This window comes from Sprattus sprattus (genome assembly GCF_963457725.1).
Source record: "Sprattus sprattus genome assembly, chromosome: 15".
NCBI lineage: Eukaryota > Metazoa > Chordata > Actinopteri > Clupeiformes > Clupeidae > Sprattus > Sprattus sprattus.
The window spans coordinates 29,553,941-29,570,245 of NC_137913.1; the positions used below are offsets into that span (position 1 = coordinate 29,553,941).

Below are 16,305 nucleotides of genomic sequence, written 5' to 3' on the forward strand. Positions count from 1 at the left end.
ACACCTTTCTTCATCTCTTTGGATACAGCAAACAGGGAGCACATTAAACACCTGTTGGAAGTTCATTTCTGAAAGAAACTGATAGATTGATATACACAGACAATTAAGTGTGCGTTCAATGTATGTGGAAGATTATTGTCGACTTCCCCTCAGACAATAGAACCTAATAAGTCAGAGTGTTGCATTGTAGAAAGTCTGAAATGTAAATGTAAAAGATTCAGATCTCACCTTTGCCAGCCATATCAAAGTAATCACTGAAACAGCCTTCTATCATCTTAAAAGTGTAGCCAGTCTAGTCTCTCCCAAAAAGACCAAGAAAAGCTCATCCATGTTTCAGGTGTTAAGCTTAATTCGTGGTCGGCCTTTTATGCAGACACGAAAGACACACAAGAGCCCCTTACGTCGTTGCGAACCCCCTCCAAGCACCTCTTGCGTGCTTGCGTGCGTCTCCCAAATATTGTAACTATCCGACATGGCAACACAAGCCGTAAGGGCTGTGCTCGTTCAAACCCATCCCTGTTTACCTTGTGGGCAGTAGCATGCTTACATTAGATAGCTGGAACAGACACCTTGCAAATCCCCTCAGACGTATGTTTCAGTTACAATACGTTTTTTTTTTACATTGCACAGTATCTATTTCTCTGTAACTTCAAACAATCAAAGCAAAAAAAGGTCAAACAAGCAACTTTTCAATCGTTGTTTACCTTGGGGGTAGTAGCATGCTACCATTAGTTAGGCATTAGACATTAGATAGCTGGACAACCGTCGGCGAACCATAGGTTCACAAATCCTTTCACAAATCCGTTCATGCAACTGCGTGGCCGTGCAGTAACGGTCGCAGAAGCATATATCGGCCTTTAGGGTGGACAACTGTAATGGTCTCTTAACTGGACTTTCCTGCTGCTCATTCAGAATGTTGCTGATACAGTTCTATCCAGAAGAAAATAGCACATTACTACAGTTATAGAATATTTACACTGGCTTACAGTTAGTTACACAATAGATTTTACAGACAAATAAAGTAAAAAAATATAAGTAGGCCTATTAGATCAATGGACTCAAGTAGAGCGCTGAGTTCAATCTAAATCACAGTGAAGCAGCATTTAGCCGTTATGCTGCTTGCAACTGGAACAAACTGCCGGAAGATCCAGGTTAAAACATTTCGGGCTAACGGCTAAGCACTATTGGTGGACCTATTTTTAGGCTTTATTCTCGGGCTAAGCTCTATTTAGACCTTTCTCTGAAAAACGTTCTATCAGGCTCTTACCCTATGAAGAGTTTATCCAGTTCTGCTTTATGGTTCTCTGTCCAGTTTTCCGAAAGAGACAAACACATTTATTTCTGTAAAGCACAATCAACTGCCTGTGTGTATGAAATGTGCTATATAAACTTGCCTAGAACTTGCTTGCACGACTTTATTGCGTAATCTCTGACTCTCTGCTTTGATGTTGCGGCAGGTTTGAGTGGTTTAAGGACCTGGATCTGAAGTGGTACGTGCTGCCCGCTGTGTCCAGCATGCTGCTGGAGGTCGGTGGCTTGGAATTCACTGGCTGCCCCTTCAGCGGCTGGTACATGGGCACCGAGATCGGTGTGAGGGACTTCTGCGACACCTCGCGATACAACATCCTGGAGGTGCCTTACAACAGCCTCTTCTCCCACTCAGGGAGTTTCAATGTTTCATTTATGTCGGTATATTTTTTGTACATTGTAGCAGTCACATACTACAAAATATATTCCCATCAACACAATCACATGAGTCACTTTAGAGATTCAAGCTGATTTGAACGCTGTATCAACCAAATTCCTAACAGTGACAATCTCTCATTGTCTTAGCTATACTTTCAAGGGAAATGCACTCATAGACAGTGTCTAGCAGCTGGCTTTGCAATGATTCTGAGCCTTATCAGGGCCATAACTGAGCCATATCAGGTCCGTATCTGAGCCATATCAGGGCCGTATCTGAGCCATATCAGGGCCATATCTGAGCCATATCTGAGCCATATCAGGGCCGTATCTGAGCCATATCAGGGCCATATCTGAGCCAAACCAGAGCCATATCAGAGTCGTATTTGTTCCAGATGCCACTGATATCAAAATGAATTTCTCTCTTTGGCCTGGGTAGAGCTGTTGCAGAATGCCAGAAGGTGTTTTATATTTCCTTAAAAGAGAGCCAAGACCACTTGTAAAGCTATTTTAGTTTTTCCCTCAGAAATAGCTCCTGAAAGGTTGCCGCGTGCTTTTTTGCAACTTGTGTGTGTGTGTGTATGTACATATGTGAATGAGCGTGTGAGTGTGAAGGTGTATGAGTGTATTTGAGCTTGGTTTTATGCATGTGTGTGCAGATTTGTGTGTGTGTCAGTATGTCTGTGCTTGTGTGAATGCTCTTGAGCGTGTGTGTGTGTGTGTGTGTGTGTGCATTTGCACACATGTACTGTATGTGTCTGAATGTTCTCACTATTAAGCAGAACCATGGAGATGACACATCATGCTGTTCTTGTTTAGAGAGCTCATTACCATAGCCATCATGTGGGGGAGTTCGCTGCTCTCCTCGTCTCTGTGCTCTATGCTGCAATGAGATGCATTCATCTGCTTTTTTAAGGCAGAGAGCTTCAGTGCTATAACCTCCTCTCCTCTCTCACACCTTCACACTCAAACACAGCAGAATCCCAGCGCGTTAGAGCTCCGCACGAACACAATCCAAACACAATGAGTGGAGCATTTCAGCAGAGAGTATTGTGCGCTCTTTTAATAATGTATCACCTAGAGCTGTATTATCACATGAAAAAGTGATAAATGAAAAATGTTCTACTATTACGTTCGCTCCTCAAAATTAACCTGATACAGTATTACTTCCGTGATTACAAGTATACACGTATATAGATATAGATATATTTATATAAAGCATTAAATACTGCATTGTGAAATCAATTTTATTAAATTATGTATTATATCTGCAAGCGATGGCATCATCTAGTGTACCGTTTCTGTCACTGACAGGATGTGGCTAAGATGATGGGGCTGGACACCAGGAGAATCTCTTCTCTGTGGAAGGACCAGGCACTGGTGGAGATCAACATTGCTGTTCTTCATAGCTTCCAGGTAAAACGTCAAAATGGATTGGAAAGACTTACTACTGCTTTGCTTCAGTCTGTCCTGACTGGCATGACCTCAACAACTATAGCACCATAGTGAAAAATAAACACCATTTACATATCGCTCTGGAATTAAAACATATAAAAATAAGAATTTGTACCATTGGTCCTCTCAGACATCTAAGGTGACTATAGTGGACCACCACTCGGCGACGGAGTCGTTCATCAAGCACATGGAGAATGAGTATCGTGTGCGAGGGGGTTGCCCGGGAGACTGGGTATGGATTGTGCCGCCGATGTCAGGCAGCATCACGCCAGTGTTCCACCAGGAGATGATCAATTATCGCCTCACGCCCTCGTTTGAGTACCAGGTACGGCACTTGTAGAGTGTGTGGGCACTGTGTGTGCATTTTGTTAAGGTGCATATGAATGTACGTGTGTGTTTTGGGCATTTGTGTGTATGCGTATGTGTGTTTGAATGTGCATTTGTGTGTATGTATGCTTGTGTTTTTGTATGTGCATTTGTGTGTATGTATGTGTGTTTGTGTAGGTGTAACAATACGGTATCAGGGTTTTTTGTTTCATTTTCATTTGTGTGTGTATGTGTTTGTACAGACTGACCCATGGAACACTCATGTATGGAAGGCGGTTAATGGGACGCCCACCAAGAAGAGAGCCATTGGATTCAAGAAGCTCGCCAAGTGAGTGTGACAGTTGTGGAGCCCTTATGATTCAGAGTGTTTGTGTGTCACATAACTCAGATTAAATCAGCAGATGCCACATAATTATAGTATAGCAATGTCTGTCTCTCTCATATACTTAGCTTTGTTTAGCAATTAGTCCCCCCCCCCTTCCCCTTATTTGGACAAAAGGATATGAGACAAGATACAGAGAGAGGAAGTACGGAAGATGTTGTCGGCAGTGTAAGTCACTCCATCACACCCCAGAGGGGGTAATCAGAACTGAATCCACTCTTGTTACCCCTCCTTCTTCTCCTCCTCTGAGCTATTATTGTAATTGCCCAGAGGATGCGACAAGCTAGGTAATCATGATTGCCGGCTCTGGTTAAACAGGGCGTGTGCTGCCTGCTCTAGCGTGAGGCTAACGAACAACAAGCAGCAGGAGAGACAGGGGAGACTGAGGAAGAGGGGAGACTGAGGAAGAGGGGAGAGAAGGAGAGGGAGATGGAGACAGACAGAAAGGTCAAAAGAGGGGAGAGTTTGTCTGAATGCTAATTTTGGCCCATGTTTTCCTCCTCTATTGTGTGCGCGTGTAATTATTTCTGCTTGTTTGTTTGTGTATGTTAATATGTGCCTATTTTGAGTGTACGTTTGTGTGTCTGTGTCTTAATTCGTGCTTATTTTGTGCGTGTGTTTGTGTGTCTGTATGCACATGTGTGTATTTATTAATCTGTGCTTGTTTCCTTGCGTGTGTGTGTGTGTGCATGTGTCTGTCTGTCTGCATGTGTGTGTGTGTGTGTGTGTGTGTGTCTGTGTGTGTGTGTGTGTGTGTGTGTGTCTCTGCAGGGCGGTAAAGTTCTCAGCGAAACTCATGGGTAAGGCCATGGCCAAGAGGGTGAAGGCCACCATTCTGTTTGCCACAGAAACGGGGAAATCTCAAGACTACGCCAAAACGCTCTGTGAAATATTCAAGCATGCTTTTGATGCAAAGGTAACACATTTTCACCTTAAAGAGGCTTTACAGACACTTTTCTCACTCCCTGGCTTTGTATTTTGGATTGCATCCACACTTGTAAGGAAAGCTACATTTCTATCAAATCGATAACGTGAAAATCCTTTTATGGTTACTCATCATGTTAAGTAGCCTTTGGTAATAATCACTCTGTACTAATTAATTGTGTTGTAACAGGAAATATGTGCCTGTGTTAGGTGTAACATTTAACAATATGTGTGTGTAACTCGTACAAGATGTAGCCTACATTGTCGTCAAGCCCTTTATCCCTCAGCTTGTGCAAGCACACTTTATTTTACTTTAGGCTACTAGAAAATAGAGTGTGACCACTTTTTTTCCCCCCGCTGTGTGTGAGGGTAAACAAGCACATTGTAATGTTCAAGAAAAACATCCACCCTCACACCCACAGGAGCTGTTGCTCTCGGACTGCAAAAATATGTCTTTTGTCACAATCTTTTTTTTCCTCCCATATAACAAAGTGCCGAGGGGGAAGTACTGGATTTACTCAACCAAGCGATGCACTGTAGTTCAGGATAACATCACAAACCACCCCAAGCTGTGGAAACGTGTTTGTGTGTGTGTGTGTGTGTGTGTGAAAGAGTGAGAGAGAGAGACAGAGAGAGGGAGGGAGGTAGGGAAAAAAGACCTTAAATGGGTGCTTTCAATCAAGTGATTCCCTGTAGGACAAGATTGTTTTCTTTTTTTTTCGGTAATGTAATCAATCATAGAAGAGCCATCTAGTCATTAAGTATTTCAAATGCAGATGACTGGAGCTCACCTCGTCGCACAACACACAGCAGCACACACACACACACACACACGTCCTCGGGGGTCTCTGCTCTCTAGTCTGATGCTCGGGTGTTAACTGTATAACAACATATTATCACCTCATTAAAGCAGGAACACAGGGTTCATTAACAGTCTTCCCGCACCCCCCTTGGCGTTGTGTCAACATCATTTGACATGGGTATGAAGCCAAGCTGTGGAGTGGTTTTCTTTGAGCTAGATGTCACTTCTATCCTCTGTGGGTGCTAATACTCCTTGAAATGATTGGATGTGATACATAACCCAGTAAAGTCATTATGCGTAAAGTCACGTTTTAACATACACTTACAGTTGGTGTTAGGGTTAGCTTGATTGGGTTAAGAGATGGTAAACTGCAATAATATACGCTGACGTGAAAACTCGATAGCATTAAACACCTCATTACACAATTTGTATGTACGTTGCGGATAGATAACTTGGTATTTGTTAGGGTTACTACAGTGTTGGTGTGCTGTGCCATATGTTCTTAGCGCCCATGGGGTTTAAGACCATCCCACGGTCATTTTCCAGTCCTGCATTCCATCTTTCCCCCCTCTGTCCCTCTCTCTCCCTCTCTCTCTCTCTCTCACTACTGTCCGGTTCAAATTATGGCTAAATGTGAATTTAAAAACAACATGTGATCTTTTATTGGTTGTGTGCAGGTTATGTCTATGGAGGAGTATGACATGGTTGATCTTGAGCACGAGACACTGGTCCTGGCTGTGACCAGCACCTTTGGCAATGGGGACCCCCCTGAAAATGGAGAGGTATTTGAAAAAGCTTACTCTGAACACACAAAAGCATTATACTTATACACACATTATACAACCCTGAAGTGCTTAACAGCACAATCTATGTTAATTACATAGTAATAATTACATGGCTTATTGAACAATCTCACTTCAGGACAAAACCAAGCATTTCAATCATGCAAGTTGCTTGAACACTTTGAAATACTGCTATACACAGCTATCAGACTTTCAGGATTGATAAGGTGGGTTTGCTAAAGAGAGACTTTCAATGTTGTCAGTATGGTGCAAAACAAACCTACACTTTATTAATCAGCCAGCCATGATATCTTTAAGATATTAACTTAGCTTCCTTGCATTTCCCTTGCTGTGCTTTGCTGTTTAAAGCAATCTGCTCACAGTTTAATTTATTTAAATTTAGAATGTATCACCATTCCTTGATAAGGAAGCTTCAATGCTACTATAGCAGCTACGCTTAAGTCAGAGTCAATAGCATTGCCTTGAAGTTCTCATGCCTTGTCACATTCCTTGTTTTTTCTCTCCATTTGTTAGAGATTATGGTGAAACCAGCATTGGTTTGTGTGGGAGAGTGTGATAAATTGGCACCTTCCAGCTACATGATGAAAAATGCACTGAATATTATACACGTGGGGGGCCAAGGCATGGGGTGGGGTGTACTGGTTGCACAGCTCTGGCTCTGGTGCCGAATCTGAGCGAGAACCAGACAAGAGGTGTATCAGAGTAAGCTAGGATGCAAGCCAGACCAGCCAATCAGCTGCTATCTGTCTTCAGGTCAGCCGATCAGCAGGGCCCCTCTGTGTGTGTTTTAGTTTCAAAAGTGAAAAGCGATGACCGGATGAATGAGTAAAGATTATGTCGTTTGAGGACATCATCACAGCGTTTTTAGTTGTAAACACACATACACATTCATTGCCAGTTTGCTCAACAGTATGCTCTCAATCCCCCTGCAGAAGTTTGGAGCAGCTTTGATGGAGATGAGACATCCCACTTCCAACACAGAGGACAGAAAGTAAGTTTGGTGCATGTTTAGATTTGCTTATCAAATGCACATACTCCATCACATAACCACCAAACACTCACACACACAAGCATCTCCTCATATACACTCCTAACCTGTACCATCCCTTGTCTCCACTTCTGCCAGGAGCTACAAAGTACGGTTCAATAGTGTCTCTTCCTACTCCGACACGCGCAAATCCTCCAGTGATGAGCCAGAGCCCAAAGACAACTTCGAGAGTACTGGGCCTCTGGCGAACGTCAGGTAAATCGCTGCAGACAGTCTGCCAAGTGGTTTGGAGTCGCGGTCAAATCAGGCCAGTCTGCCGGCAAGCTCCAACCCGGTCTTGACATTCTCTCTTGAACTGATCTGCTGTGACACGGGATCGCCTCACAATCACCTCTCTTTAGCCTTTGTAAGCTGACAAAAAAATTAGAAAATGAAAAGACAGACAACAATTGAATTTAAATTGAATTAGAGGAGAGGAACACAAAAAGTGTTGGAGGGATCAAGGACAGGCAGTGTAGTTCACAGCTGACTCTGAGACAGATTTGCACCTGATATGGGCCAGTACTGGGCCAGAAATGGGCCGGCAGGCTGCTGCTCTCTAGGCGCTGATGGTGTATTGTGTATGCAAGTCTCGAATCTCCCAGCAGAATAAATTGCAGCCTCTGTGTGGTATTCTCTCTCTCTCTCTCTCTCTCTCTGCTCGGTAGGTTTTCTGTGTTTGGCCTTGGCTCCAGGGCCTACCCACACTTCTGCGCCTTTGCCCACGCCGTGGACACTCTGTTCGAGGAGCTGGGAGGGGAGCGAATCCTACGCATGGGGGAGGGAGATGAGCTGTGCGGCCAAGAGGAGTCTTTCAGAACCTGGGCCAAGAAGGTTTTCAAGGTAATTGGCTTTGCTTACAAAACAGACCGAATTTTCCAAAACCGTCAATGGCGTTAGCTATTTCTACAGGAGTGAATATCAGAATTCAAAAACCTATTTTCTTTATATGTGCATGGCACAGGCTGCGTGCGATGTCTTCTGCGTTGGTGACGATGTAAACATCGAGAAGGCACATGACTCATTGATTAGCAATGACCGAAGCTGGAAGAAGAGCAAGTTCCGCCTCACCTACTCAGTCGAGGCACCTACGCTAACTCAAGGTAGCCTACAGCTCAATGCGGCCAGCGTGTGACACATTTTAAAGTTACAATTATAGCCGCCTAAAGGTTTGACGGTTCCCTCATGAATGCCTCCTTTTACAGCGCTGTTCACTATTCATAAGAAGAAAGTTTCTGATGCCAAGCTCTTGGTGCGACAGAACCTGCAGAGTGAGAAATCAAAGTAAGTTGTTTATTCAATACAGCACTCGCAACACAGACTTGTAGCCATAGTATGCAGCCATAGTATGCAATAAAGTAGTGAATGAGTTAACAAAGAGTTCTGTAACATATGGTGTGGGAAGTCGGCAAAATTCTCATACAACTGTGTTGCCCACTAATAACTGCTCAATTCTGATTGTCACTCTCAGCCGCTCGACCATATTTGTGCGGCTCACCACAAATAACCACGACAGCCTGAATTACCAGCCTGGGGACCATCTGGGTGTCTACCCGGGCAACCAGGAGGACTTGGTCATGTCGCTCATAGAGAAACTGGAAGATGCCCCACCTGTCAATCAGATAGTCAGGGTGGAATTTCTGGATGAGAGAAACACAGCCTTAGGTAACTCGCAGTAACAATGACAACAACAACAACAACATGACCTTTGCAAGTCTGTAAATTGATTAGTTCATGCTGATTTGCCTTCCTGTGCTTTCTTTTGCAGCACAAGTCAAATATTGTGGTCAGGCTTAACAGTGCTTTAGAAGTTTCCCTCCATTTTGTTTAATGGCCTAGTATAACAGCTGCATCTCCCTCTTGTTTCCCCATATCCACTTTAAAGGTGTGATCAGTAACTGGACAGATGAGAGCCGCATCCCCCCCTGCACCATCTACCAGGCCTTTAAGTACTTCCTGGACATCACCACCCCACCCACCCCACCGCTCCTCCAGCAGTTTGCCTCTCTGACCACCAATGAGAAACACAAGAAGAAGCTGGAGCTGCTCAGTAAGGTAGGGCTGATACCCAGGTAGTAGCTTCCCCCTGGGTTAGACCTGGCCCTTATATGGCATGGAATGGCAAGTACTGTTCCAAAGTTAGCCATTGTATTTGTGCCTTAGGCCTCTGGCTTCTCATCTCAGACTTGAAGTTCTAAATCTGGTAAATTTACAAATCAAATGTCTTTCTGTAAAAACGTTTTTGTGTAAACCTTGGACATTTTCCTGGGATTTGCCCTTGGCGATGATCTACTGGTTTAAAAACAAACATGAGGCATTACCTTACAGGACCTTGCAGTTCACCACTGTCAGTAGCACATTTTAACAGACACAGTTTGTCTCAGCTTAGCTTCCCGCTATGGACATCAACATTTCTAAAAACAAATGTAGGGCAAGATGTGACTCATCCACATACATGGTTCAGCTCATCCTTAAGAAAGGGAGAGATGCGGAGGGAATTAACACACAGCCGCATCCCTCCAAATCGGCTCTGCCCCTCCAATTGTTTACTGTTCTGGGTGAGATTTTGCCGTTGTCACACCCTCTCTGATGAATGACTGATTCAGACGTACTGTGCTCGCATGAGTAGCAGAAAATAAAGTCTGCTTTGGACGCCGTCTAAACTTGGCACGACTCTGAGCAGAAGGGGCATTGTCGGGAGAGAGAGATCCTTCAGTCAGCAACAGAATCTCTGCACCACTTGCCATCATACCATCATTTTTGCCAAAAATGTTATATTCCATCTCCCTTGATATGCTTAATACAGAGAAGTACACTTCATGTTCCAGCGTTTTGATGTTCTGTACTACCAAACCATTACCCCTTCCCTAACGCTAACCCTTGTTATACAAAAACAAAGTGCTGTGGTTCTTCACAATTCAATATATTACAGTTTTTGGTGTGAAAATAGTGTATGCATATAGATATAGTTATATTGTATCAAGAGTTATGTCGCTACAAATTCTTCCTTGACCTGCAAGGAATAGGGGTGAGACCTTATTCTACTATGCCCCTCTAGAGAGTCCCTTTGTGCTATTACACCCCTCATAATAATTGTGTTACACTGTACATAAGTATGTAGTTACAGTGCAACAATTGAAGCATAATTAATAGGTTCCTCTTGAGGTGACTTCTCTGCTCTCACCGGGGGGTCTGTCCAGGGTCTGCAGGAGTACGAGGAGTGGAAGTGGTACAACAACCCCACCCTGGTGGAGGTGCTGGAGGAGTTCCCCTCGCTGCAGGTCCCCTCCACCCTCCTGCTCACCCAGCTGTCCCTCCTCCAGCCACGCTACTACTCCATCAGCTCCTCCCCGGACCTCCACCCCGGAGAGATCCACCTCACCGTGGCCGTGGTGTCCTACACCACCAGAGGTGAGCACTGACCGCACAGCAGTGTAGAATACCACTGAAATAGAACCGCGGGGAATAGAAGCAAACTGAATTAGAATAGAATATGGCTGAAATGGAATGGAATGGGAAAGAAGAGACCAGCGTAGAGAGACACCGGGAAATGAAAATAATTCAGTATAAACAGAAGAAGAAATGCGTAGAACTGAATAAAGTGATAATGAAATGGAGTGCACTGAATAGTAACTGACACCATGCTTCTGTGTTCACAACTCCCTGCCTTGCCAGGGGATCCTAAGATGCTTATCGCTATGGATACCATTCCAGTGCATGAACAAATCTTACACCAGTAATGTACTGAGCGATCAGAGAATGATTGAACACACTGAACAAATCATCTCACAGATGTCCCCATGGCTACGTGTTGGAAGCAGAACTCTTTGTGTTAATATTGCATACAGGAATTCTTAGTCTAGCCATTATATTTTATGTGGTGTTTTTAGTCTTAATTTTGATCAACATTATACATTTTCAGGAGAAAAGCTGCTAACTATTGTTATGGTACGCAGTTTCGCATTGGCTCATGTGTTAATAGAGAGATAAAAAGCACTAATTATTTAGCAGAGTCTAAGACAGTCTAAAAGCAGCAAACCTCACTGAAAGGGTTATGGACCAGGCACTTTGGACAAAGCATAATTTTTCTAAACAAAGCTTACATTTGTTTGTAAAATTGTATAAATTATACAATGAATGTAAAAAGGTTTCACAGTTTACAAAGAAGACTATTTATCAACAAAGCAAAACTCTTCTCTTTAGCTTAGTAGCTAGTGGAAGCTAAATAGGACTTAGCACTTCAGAGTCTTCAGCAGAGGGATCTAAAATGTGTAAGCTTTAGGTGGTGTTTGTCAGGTTAGAATACTCACACTCAGAAGGGTTCAAACAGGTATAAAGTCAATCATACCTCTTGACTTATAATCAGTCTGCATTCTGCACTCAAATGGCTGTTTCAGTGGCTCTGTCTTCAAAGTTGTTGCACTTTCTCTCTGTGTCTTGTTTTTTTCCCTCTTTTTGAGCGCTCCGAGTTGTTTTGATTACAGACCTCCTGTGAGGCAAGCTCGCTACGGTTCACTGCGAGTGTGTCTGTGTGGGAGTTTAATTATCGCACACATACTGTATGTATGAATAGTGCCCCTGCCACAGAGGCAACTATACCTCTCTCTTCATCTGCAGTCTTGAATTAAGTAGGGTCGTCGATCTGACAGTTAACCATCGCTAAAAAATACCCCACAATCATCTCTTTTACACCGATCCTTTCTTTCTCTCTCTCTTTTTCAGGGGAAAGCATCATAAACATGAAATGATGTGCGAAATCACATAATTGCTCACTAAATTATAACCGTTTACCAGAGGCAAACGTCTTCAGATAGTGAATATGCTAGGTACACTAGGTTTGTATTAACAAGGTGGTGCATAATTGTGTAATTGGTACCAACAGATGGAGACGGGCCGATCCATTACGGAGTTTGCTCTTCCTGGCTGAACCGCATTGAAACGGATGAAATAGTCCCCTGCTTCGTTCGAGGGTAATGGTCATTTATTTTTATTTCTTTATATTTGCTTTACATTTTTTCATATATGCTGCACTATACTATACTACAGCACCATTTACATTTGTTTAAACACTCTCAATTTAGTTAGTATAAGTGGCTAACTGCTATGGAGTTTAGCCCATTAATGAGCAGTAATAACTCACATTAGGTGCTGAATAATTAGTAAACAATTTCACATTGAAGCAGTGCTGTGTAAACACTGTGTTTTTGGAACTCTTTCGGAGGATTTCTGAATAGTGACTGTTCTTGTTTCAGGGCTCCTTCGTTCCGAATGCCCAAAGATCAGAGGGCTCCCTGCATTCTGGTTGGCCCGGGGACTGGAATCGCCCCCTTCAGAAGTTTCTGGCAGCAGAGGTTGTTTGATCTGGAGCACAAGGGTGAGTTTTAATCTACCCCGTCTCTCTTAAAGACACTGCTGCTCACAGTTCATTAGTGGGACACATTTTCATTCTGTCCCACTTGCAGGGATAAAGTCCTGTCCCATGCTACTGGTCTTTGGGTGTCGACAGTCGGAGATCGATCACATCTACAAAGAGGAGACCCTCCAGGCCAAGAACAAGGGAGTATTTAAAGATCTTTATACAGCGTATTCAAGAGAACCAGGGAGACCAAAGGTACAGCACAGTACACACACTTTTGTTTGATTGTTTCAAAGAAACGTAATACTGGGCAAAACTGTTTTTTATTCAAACTATCACAATACAAAGGCTTTCAGTTTGGCCGACAAAGTTTAAAAGTTTCATGATACAAACAGGCCCTTGATTCAAATGATAACAATAGGCCATGCGTTTTTATTTTAAAAATCATTCTGTCATAGTTTTTATCACCAACTCATGTCTCACCACTCTATATGTCTTACTCTACATGTCTGACTCTATATGTCTTATTACAGTGCATGAAATGCCCTGTATTGTTATTCCTAGGCTTCTTCTTCTTCTTCTTCTTCTTCTTATTACAGTGCATGAAATGCCCTGTATTGTTATTCCTAGGCATTTTCTTCTTCTTCTTCTTCTTCTTCTTACCTTTTTCTGCGATTAATTCAGCCCGAACCGCTTAACGTAGAAACTTCATTCAAACTTTGTCGCGTAGGTCTTGTAAAGGACACTTATGCTATGTATTTTTCACTTTTCTAAACGTTATACTTTTTAAGATATTAAATAAAAACGAATCGAAATTTTCCCATTGACTTACATTGGGCCATTATGACATCATAATAGGGTCTTTAAACTGGCTTGCACCTGTGCTTCACAGACAGCTGCGCCAAATCAAAGGAACCTCCTCTCTCTGTCCCTCTCAATTTAACTGTAACTAGGAACATTAAGACACCTTCCATTCTCTACTTTTTTTCTCTCCATCTTTCTCTCTATCCCTCTCAGTCTACTTTCTCTCACACTCAATCTCTCTTCTTCACTCCATTTTTATCTCCTTTTTTCAATATTTTCACTCTCTTTTTCTCTTTCACTCTCCCTCCTTCTTCCACTCTTCTTTCCTTCTTCCACTCTTCTTTCCTTCTTTCACTTTTCTTTCCTTTCTTCACTCTCCTTTCTTCTTTCCTTCTTTCACTCTTATTTCCTTCTTCAACTATTATTTCCTTCTTTCACTCTTCTTTCCTTTCTTCACTCTTCTTTCTTTTCTTCTTTCACTCTTCTTTCCTTCATCCTCTCTTCTCTCCTTTCTTCACTCTTCTATCCTTTCTTCTTTCCTTCTTCCACTCTTCTTTCCTTTCTTCTTTCCTTCTTTCACTCTTCTTTCTTTTCTTCTTCCTTTCCTAACTTTTGCATTTCATGCACTGGTATTTCCTTCAGGAAATGCATTTTCTAGTTCTTGTTACCTTTTTCTGCAATTAATTCAGCCCGAACCGCTTAACGTAGAAACTTCATTCAAACTTTGTCGCGTAGGCCTTGTAAAGGACACTTATGCTATGTATTTTTCACTTTTCTAAACTTTATACTTTCTAAGATATTAAATAAAAACGAATCTACATTTTCCCATTGACTTACATTGGGCCATTATGACATCATAATAGGGTCTTTAAACTGGCTTGCACCTGTGCTTCACTGACACCTGCACCAAATCAAAGGAACCTCTTCTCTGTCCCTCTCAATTTAACTGTAACTTGGAACATTAAGACACCTTCCATTCTCTACTTTTTTTTCTCTCCATCTCTCCATCTTTCTCTCTATCCCTCTCAGTCTACTTTCTCTCACACTGAATCTCTCTTCTTCACTCCATTTTTATCTCCTTTTTTCAATATTTTCACTCTCTTTTTCTCTTCCACTCTTCTTTCCTTCTTCCACTCTTATTTCCTTTCTTCTTTCCTTCTTCCACTCTTCTTTCCTTCTTTCACTTTTCTTTCCTTTCTTCACTCTCCTTTCTTCTTTCCTTCTTTCACTCTTCTTTCCTTTTTTCACTCTTGTTTCTTTTCTTCTTCCACTCTTCTTTCCTTTCTTCACTCTTCTTTCTTTTCTTCTTTCCTTCTTTCACTCTTCTTTCCTTCATCCTCTCTTCTCTCCTTTCTTCACTCTTCTTTCCTTTCTTCTTTCTTTCTCCCACTCTTCTTTCCTTTCTTATTTCCTTCTTTCACTCTTCTTTCTTTTCTTCTTCCTTTCCTAACTTTTGCATTTCATGCACTGGTATTTCCTTCAGGAAATGCATTTTCTAGTTCTATATACTCTACATGTCTTACTCTACATGTCTGACTCTACATGTCTTACTCTATATGTCTGACTCTACATGTCTTACTCTATATGTCTTGTTGTACATCTCTGTGCCTCCCCTTTCTCTCTCAGAAATATATCCAGGACATGCTTCGTGAGCGGCTGTCGGAGACAGTGTATAAGTGCCTGAGAGAGGAGAGTGGCCACATCTATGTGTGTGGAGATGTCACCATGGCTGGAGACGTCCTCAAAACGGTTCAGCAAATCATGAAGCAGCACGGAAACATGACGCTGGAGGATGCTGGGTTCTACATCAGCAAGCTCAGAGTAAGATTTCATACACAAGAGAGGCTTTATTTACTTTACTTAAAACTAAATTAATAATTACAGTCTACATATCATAATAGTTAATGTTGTCAATTTTAAAGATGCACTTCCATTTAGGGTTAGGAGTAAGACTTCTTTAACTCGCATTACTCTTAAATGGGAACTCCAGATGAAACAAACTGATGATGGCTAAAATAAGTAGGTCTTGGTGTCTTGAGATATTAAAAACCGGCACGTCAGTTTGTTACGGTTTCCTATCCCATTTGGGAGGTCTATTTACAGTGATTAAAATAGTGACACAGACAAGGAGGGGTTACCGTAGCTCTGCCGGATTAGTTTCAGAGTCACCTTTGTGCTTATATTGAAATAATTTGTAGGTGCTGATGATCCTGGTGGTGCCTCATTTTGTCTAAATTAATTTTTTCAGCAAGATAATGGGAGCTCCAGGGCATACTTTGAGAAATGTATTGCAGTGGTAGCCATTTGACTGCATTGAAATGCCTGAGTCTGTGCCTGTTTAATTATAGGATGAAAATCGGTATCATGAGGACATATTTGGCGTCACGCTTCGCACGTATGAGGTCACCAACAGACTGCGATCGGAATCCATCGCGTACATCGAGGAGAGCAAAAAGGACACGGATGAGTAAGGAACTCCCGACGATTCATTTGTCTCTCCACATTTCTCTCTCTTGTTCTTTTTAGGTCGTTTTTCCCCCTCCCGTTTCCCTCTCTTTCCTCTTCTCCTTATATTTCTCTTTTTCCCTTTGCCTTGATTTTTTTCCCCTCTCCTTTTTTCTCCCCACGTCTCGTGGGACGAGTTCTTCCATGTCCTCTGGACATCCCCTGTCTCGTTCCGTGCCACACGAGCGTTGCGAGTGTCCTCTGAGATGTACATTACGAGAGCTGCAGCCCCTGGAC

The 16,305-nt window shown here is 42.5% G+C and overlaps 1 protein-coding gene across 2 annotated transcripts in view; it reads left to right on the forward strand.

The window, feature by feature from the left end:
• nos1 (nitric oxide synthase 1 (neuronal)) overlaps positions 1 to 16,034 on the forward strand; it is a gene marked incomplete at both ends in the record, with an annotated part of 40,065 nt that extends 24,031 nt beyond the window's left edge. For both annotated transcript variants that reach the window (XM_080853090.1, XM_080853089.1), the window contains 19 exons: positions 1,458 to 1,632; positions 2,998 to 3,099; positions 3,269 to 3,463; positions 3,708 to 3,793; positions 4,619 to 4,763; positions 6,251 to 6,355; positions 7,309 to 7,367; positions 7,503 to 7,619; positions 8,072 to 8,246; positions 8,368 to 8,506; positions 8,609 to 8,687; positions 8,875 to 9,068; positions 9,289 to 9,458; positions 10,604 to 10,814; positions 12,286 to 12,373; positions 12,656 to 12,777; positions 12,866 to 13,014; positions 15,190 to 15,384; positions 15,912 to 16,034. In XM_080853090.1, coding sequence (XP_080709216.1) covers positions 1,458 to 1,632; positions 2,998 to 3,099; positions 3,269 to 3,463; positions 3,708 to 3,793; positions 4,619 to 4,763; positions 6,251 to 6,355; positions 7,309 to 7,367; positions 7,503 to 7,619; positions 8,072 to 8,246; positions 8,368 to 8,506; positions 8,609 to 8,687; positions 8,875 to 9,068; positions 9,289 to 9,458; positions 10,604 to 10,814; positions 12,286 to 12,373; positions 12,656 to 12,777; positions 12,866 to 13,014; positions 15,190 to 15,384; positions 15,912 to 16,034 — 2,629 coding nt within the window. The remainder of the gene's footprint in view (positions 1 to 1,457; positions 1,633 to 2,997; positions 3,100 to 3,268; positions 3,464 to 3,707; positions 3,794 to 4,618; positions 4,764 to 6,250; positions 6,356 to 7,308; positions 7,368 to 7,502; positions 7,620 to 8,071; positions 8,247 to 8,367; positions 8,507 to 8,608; positions 8,688 to 8,874; positions 9,069 to 9,288; positions 9,459 to 10,603; positions 10,815 to 12,285; positions 12,374 to 12,655; positions 12,778 to 12,865; positions 13,015 to 15,189; positions 15,385 to 15,911) is intronic.
• Between the last annotated feature and the right edge of the window lie 271 nt (positions 16,035 to 16,305).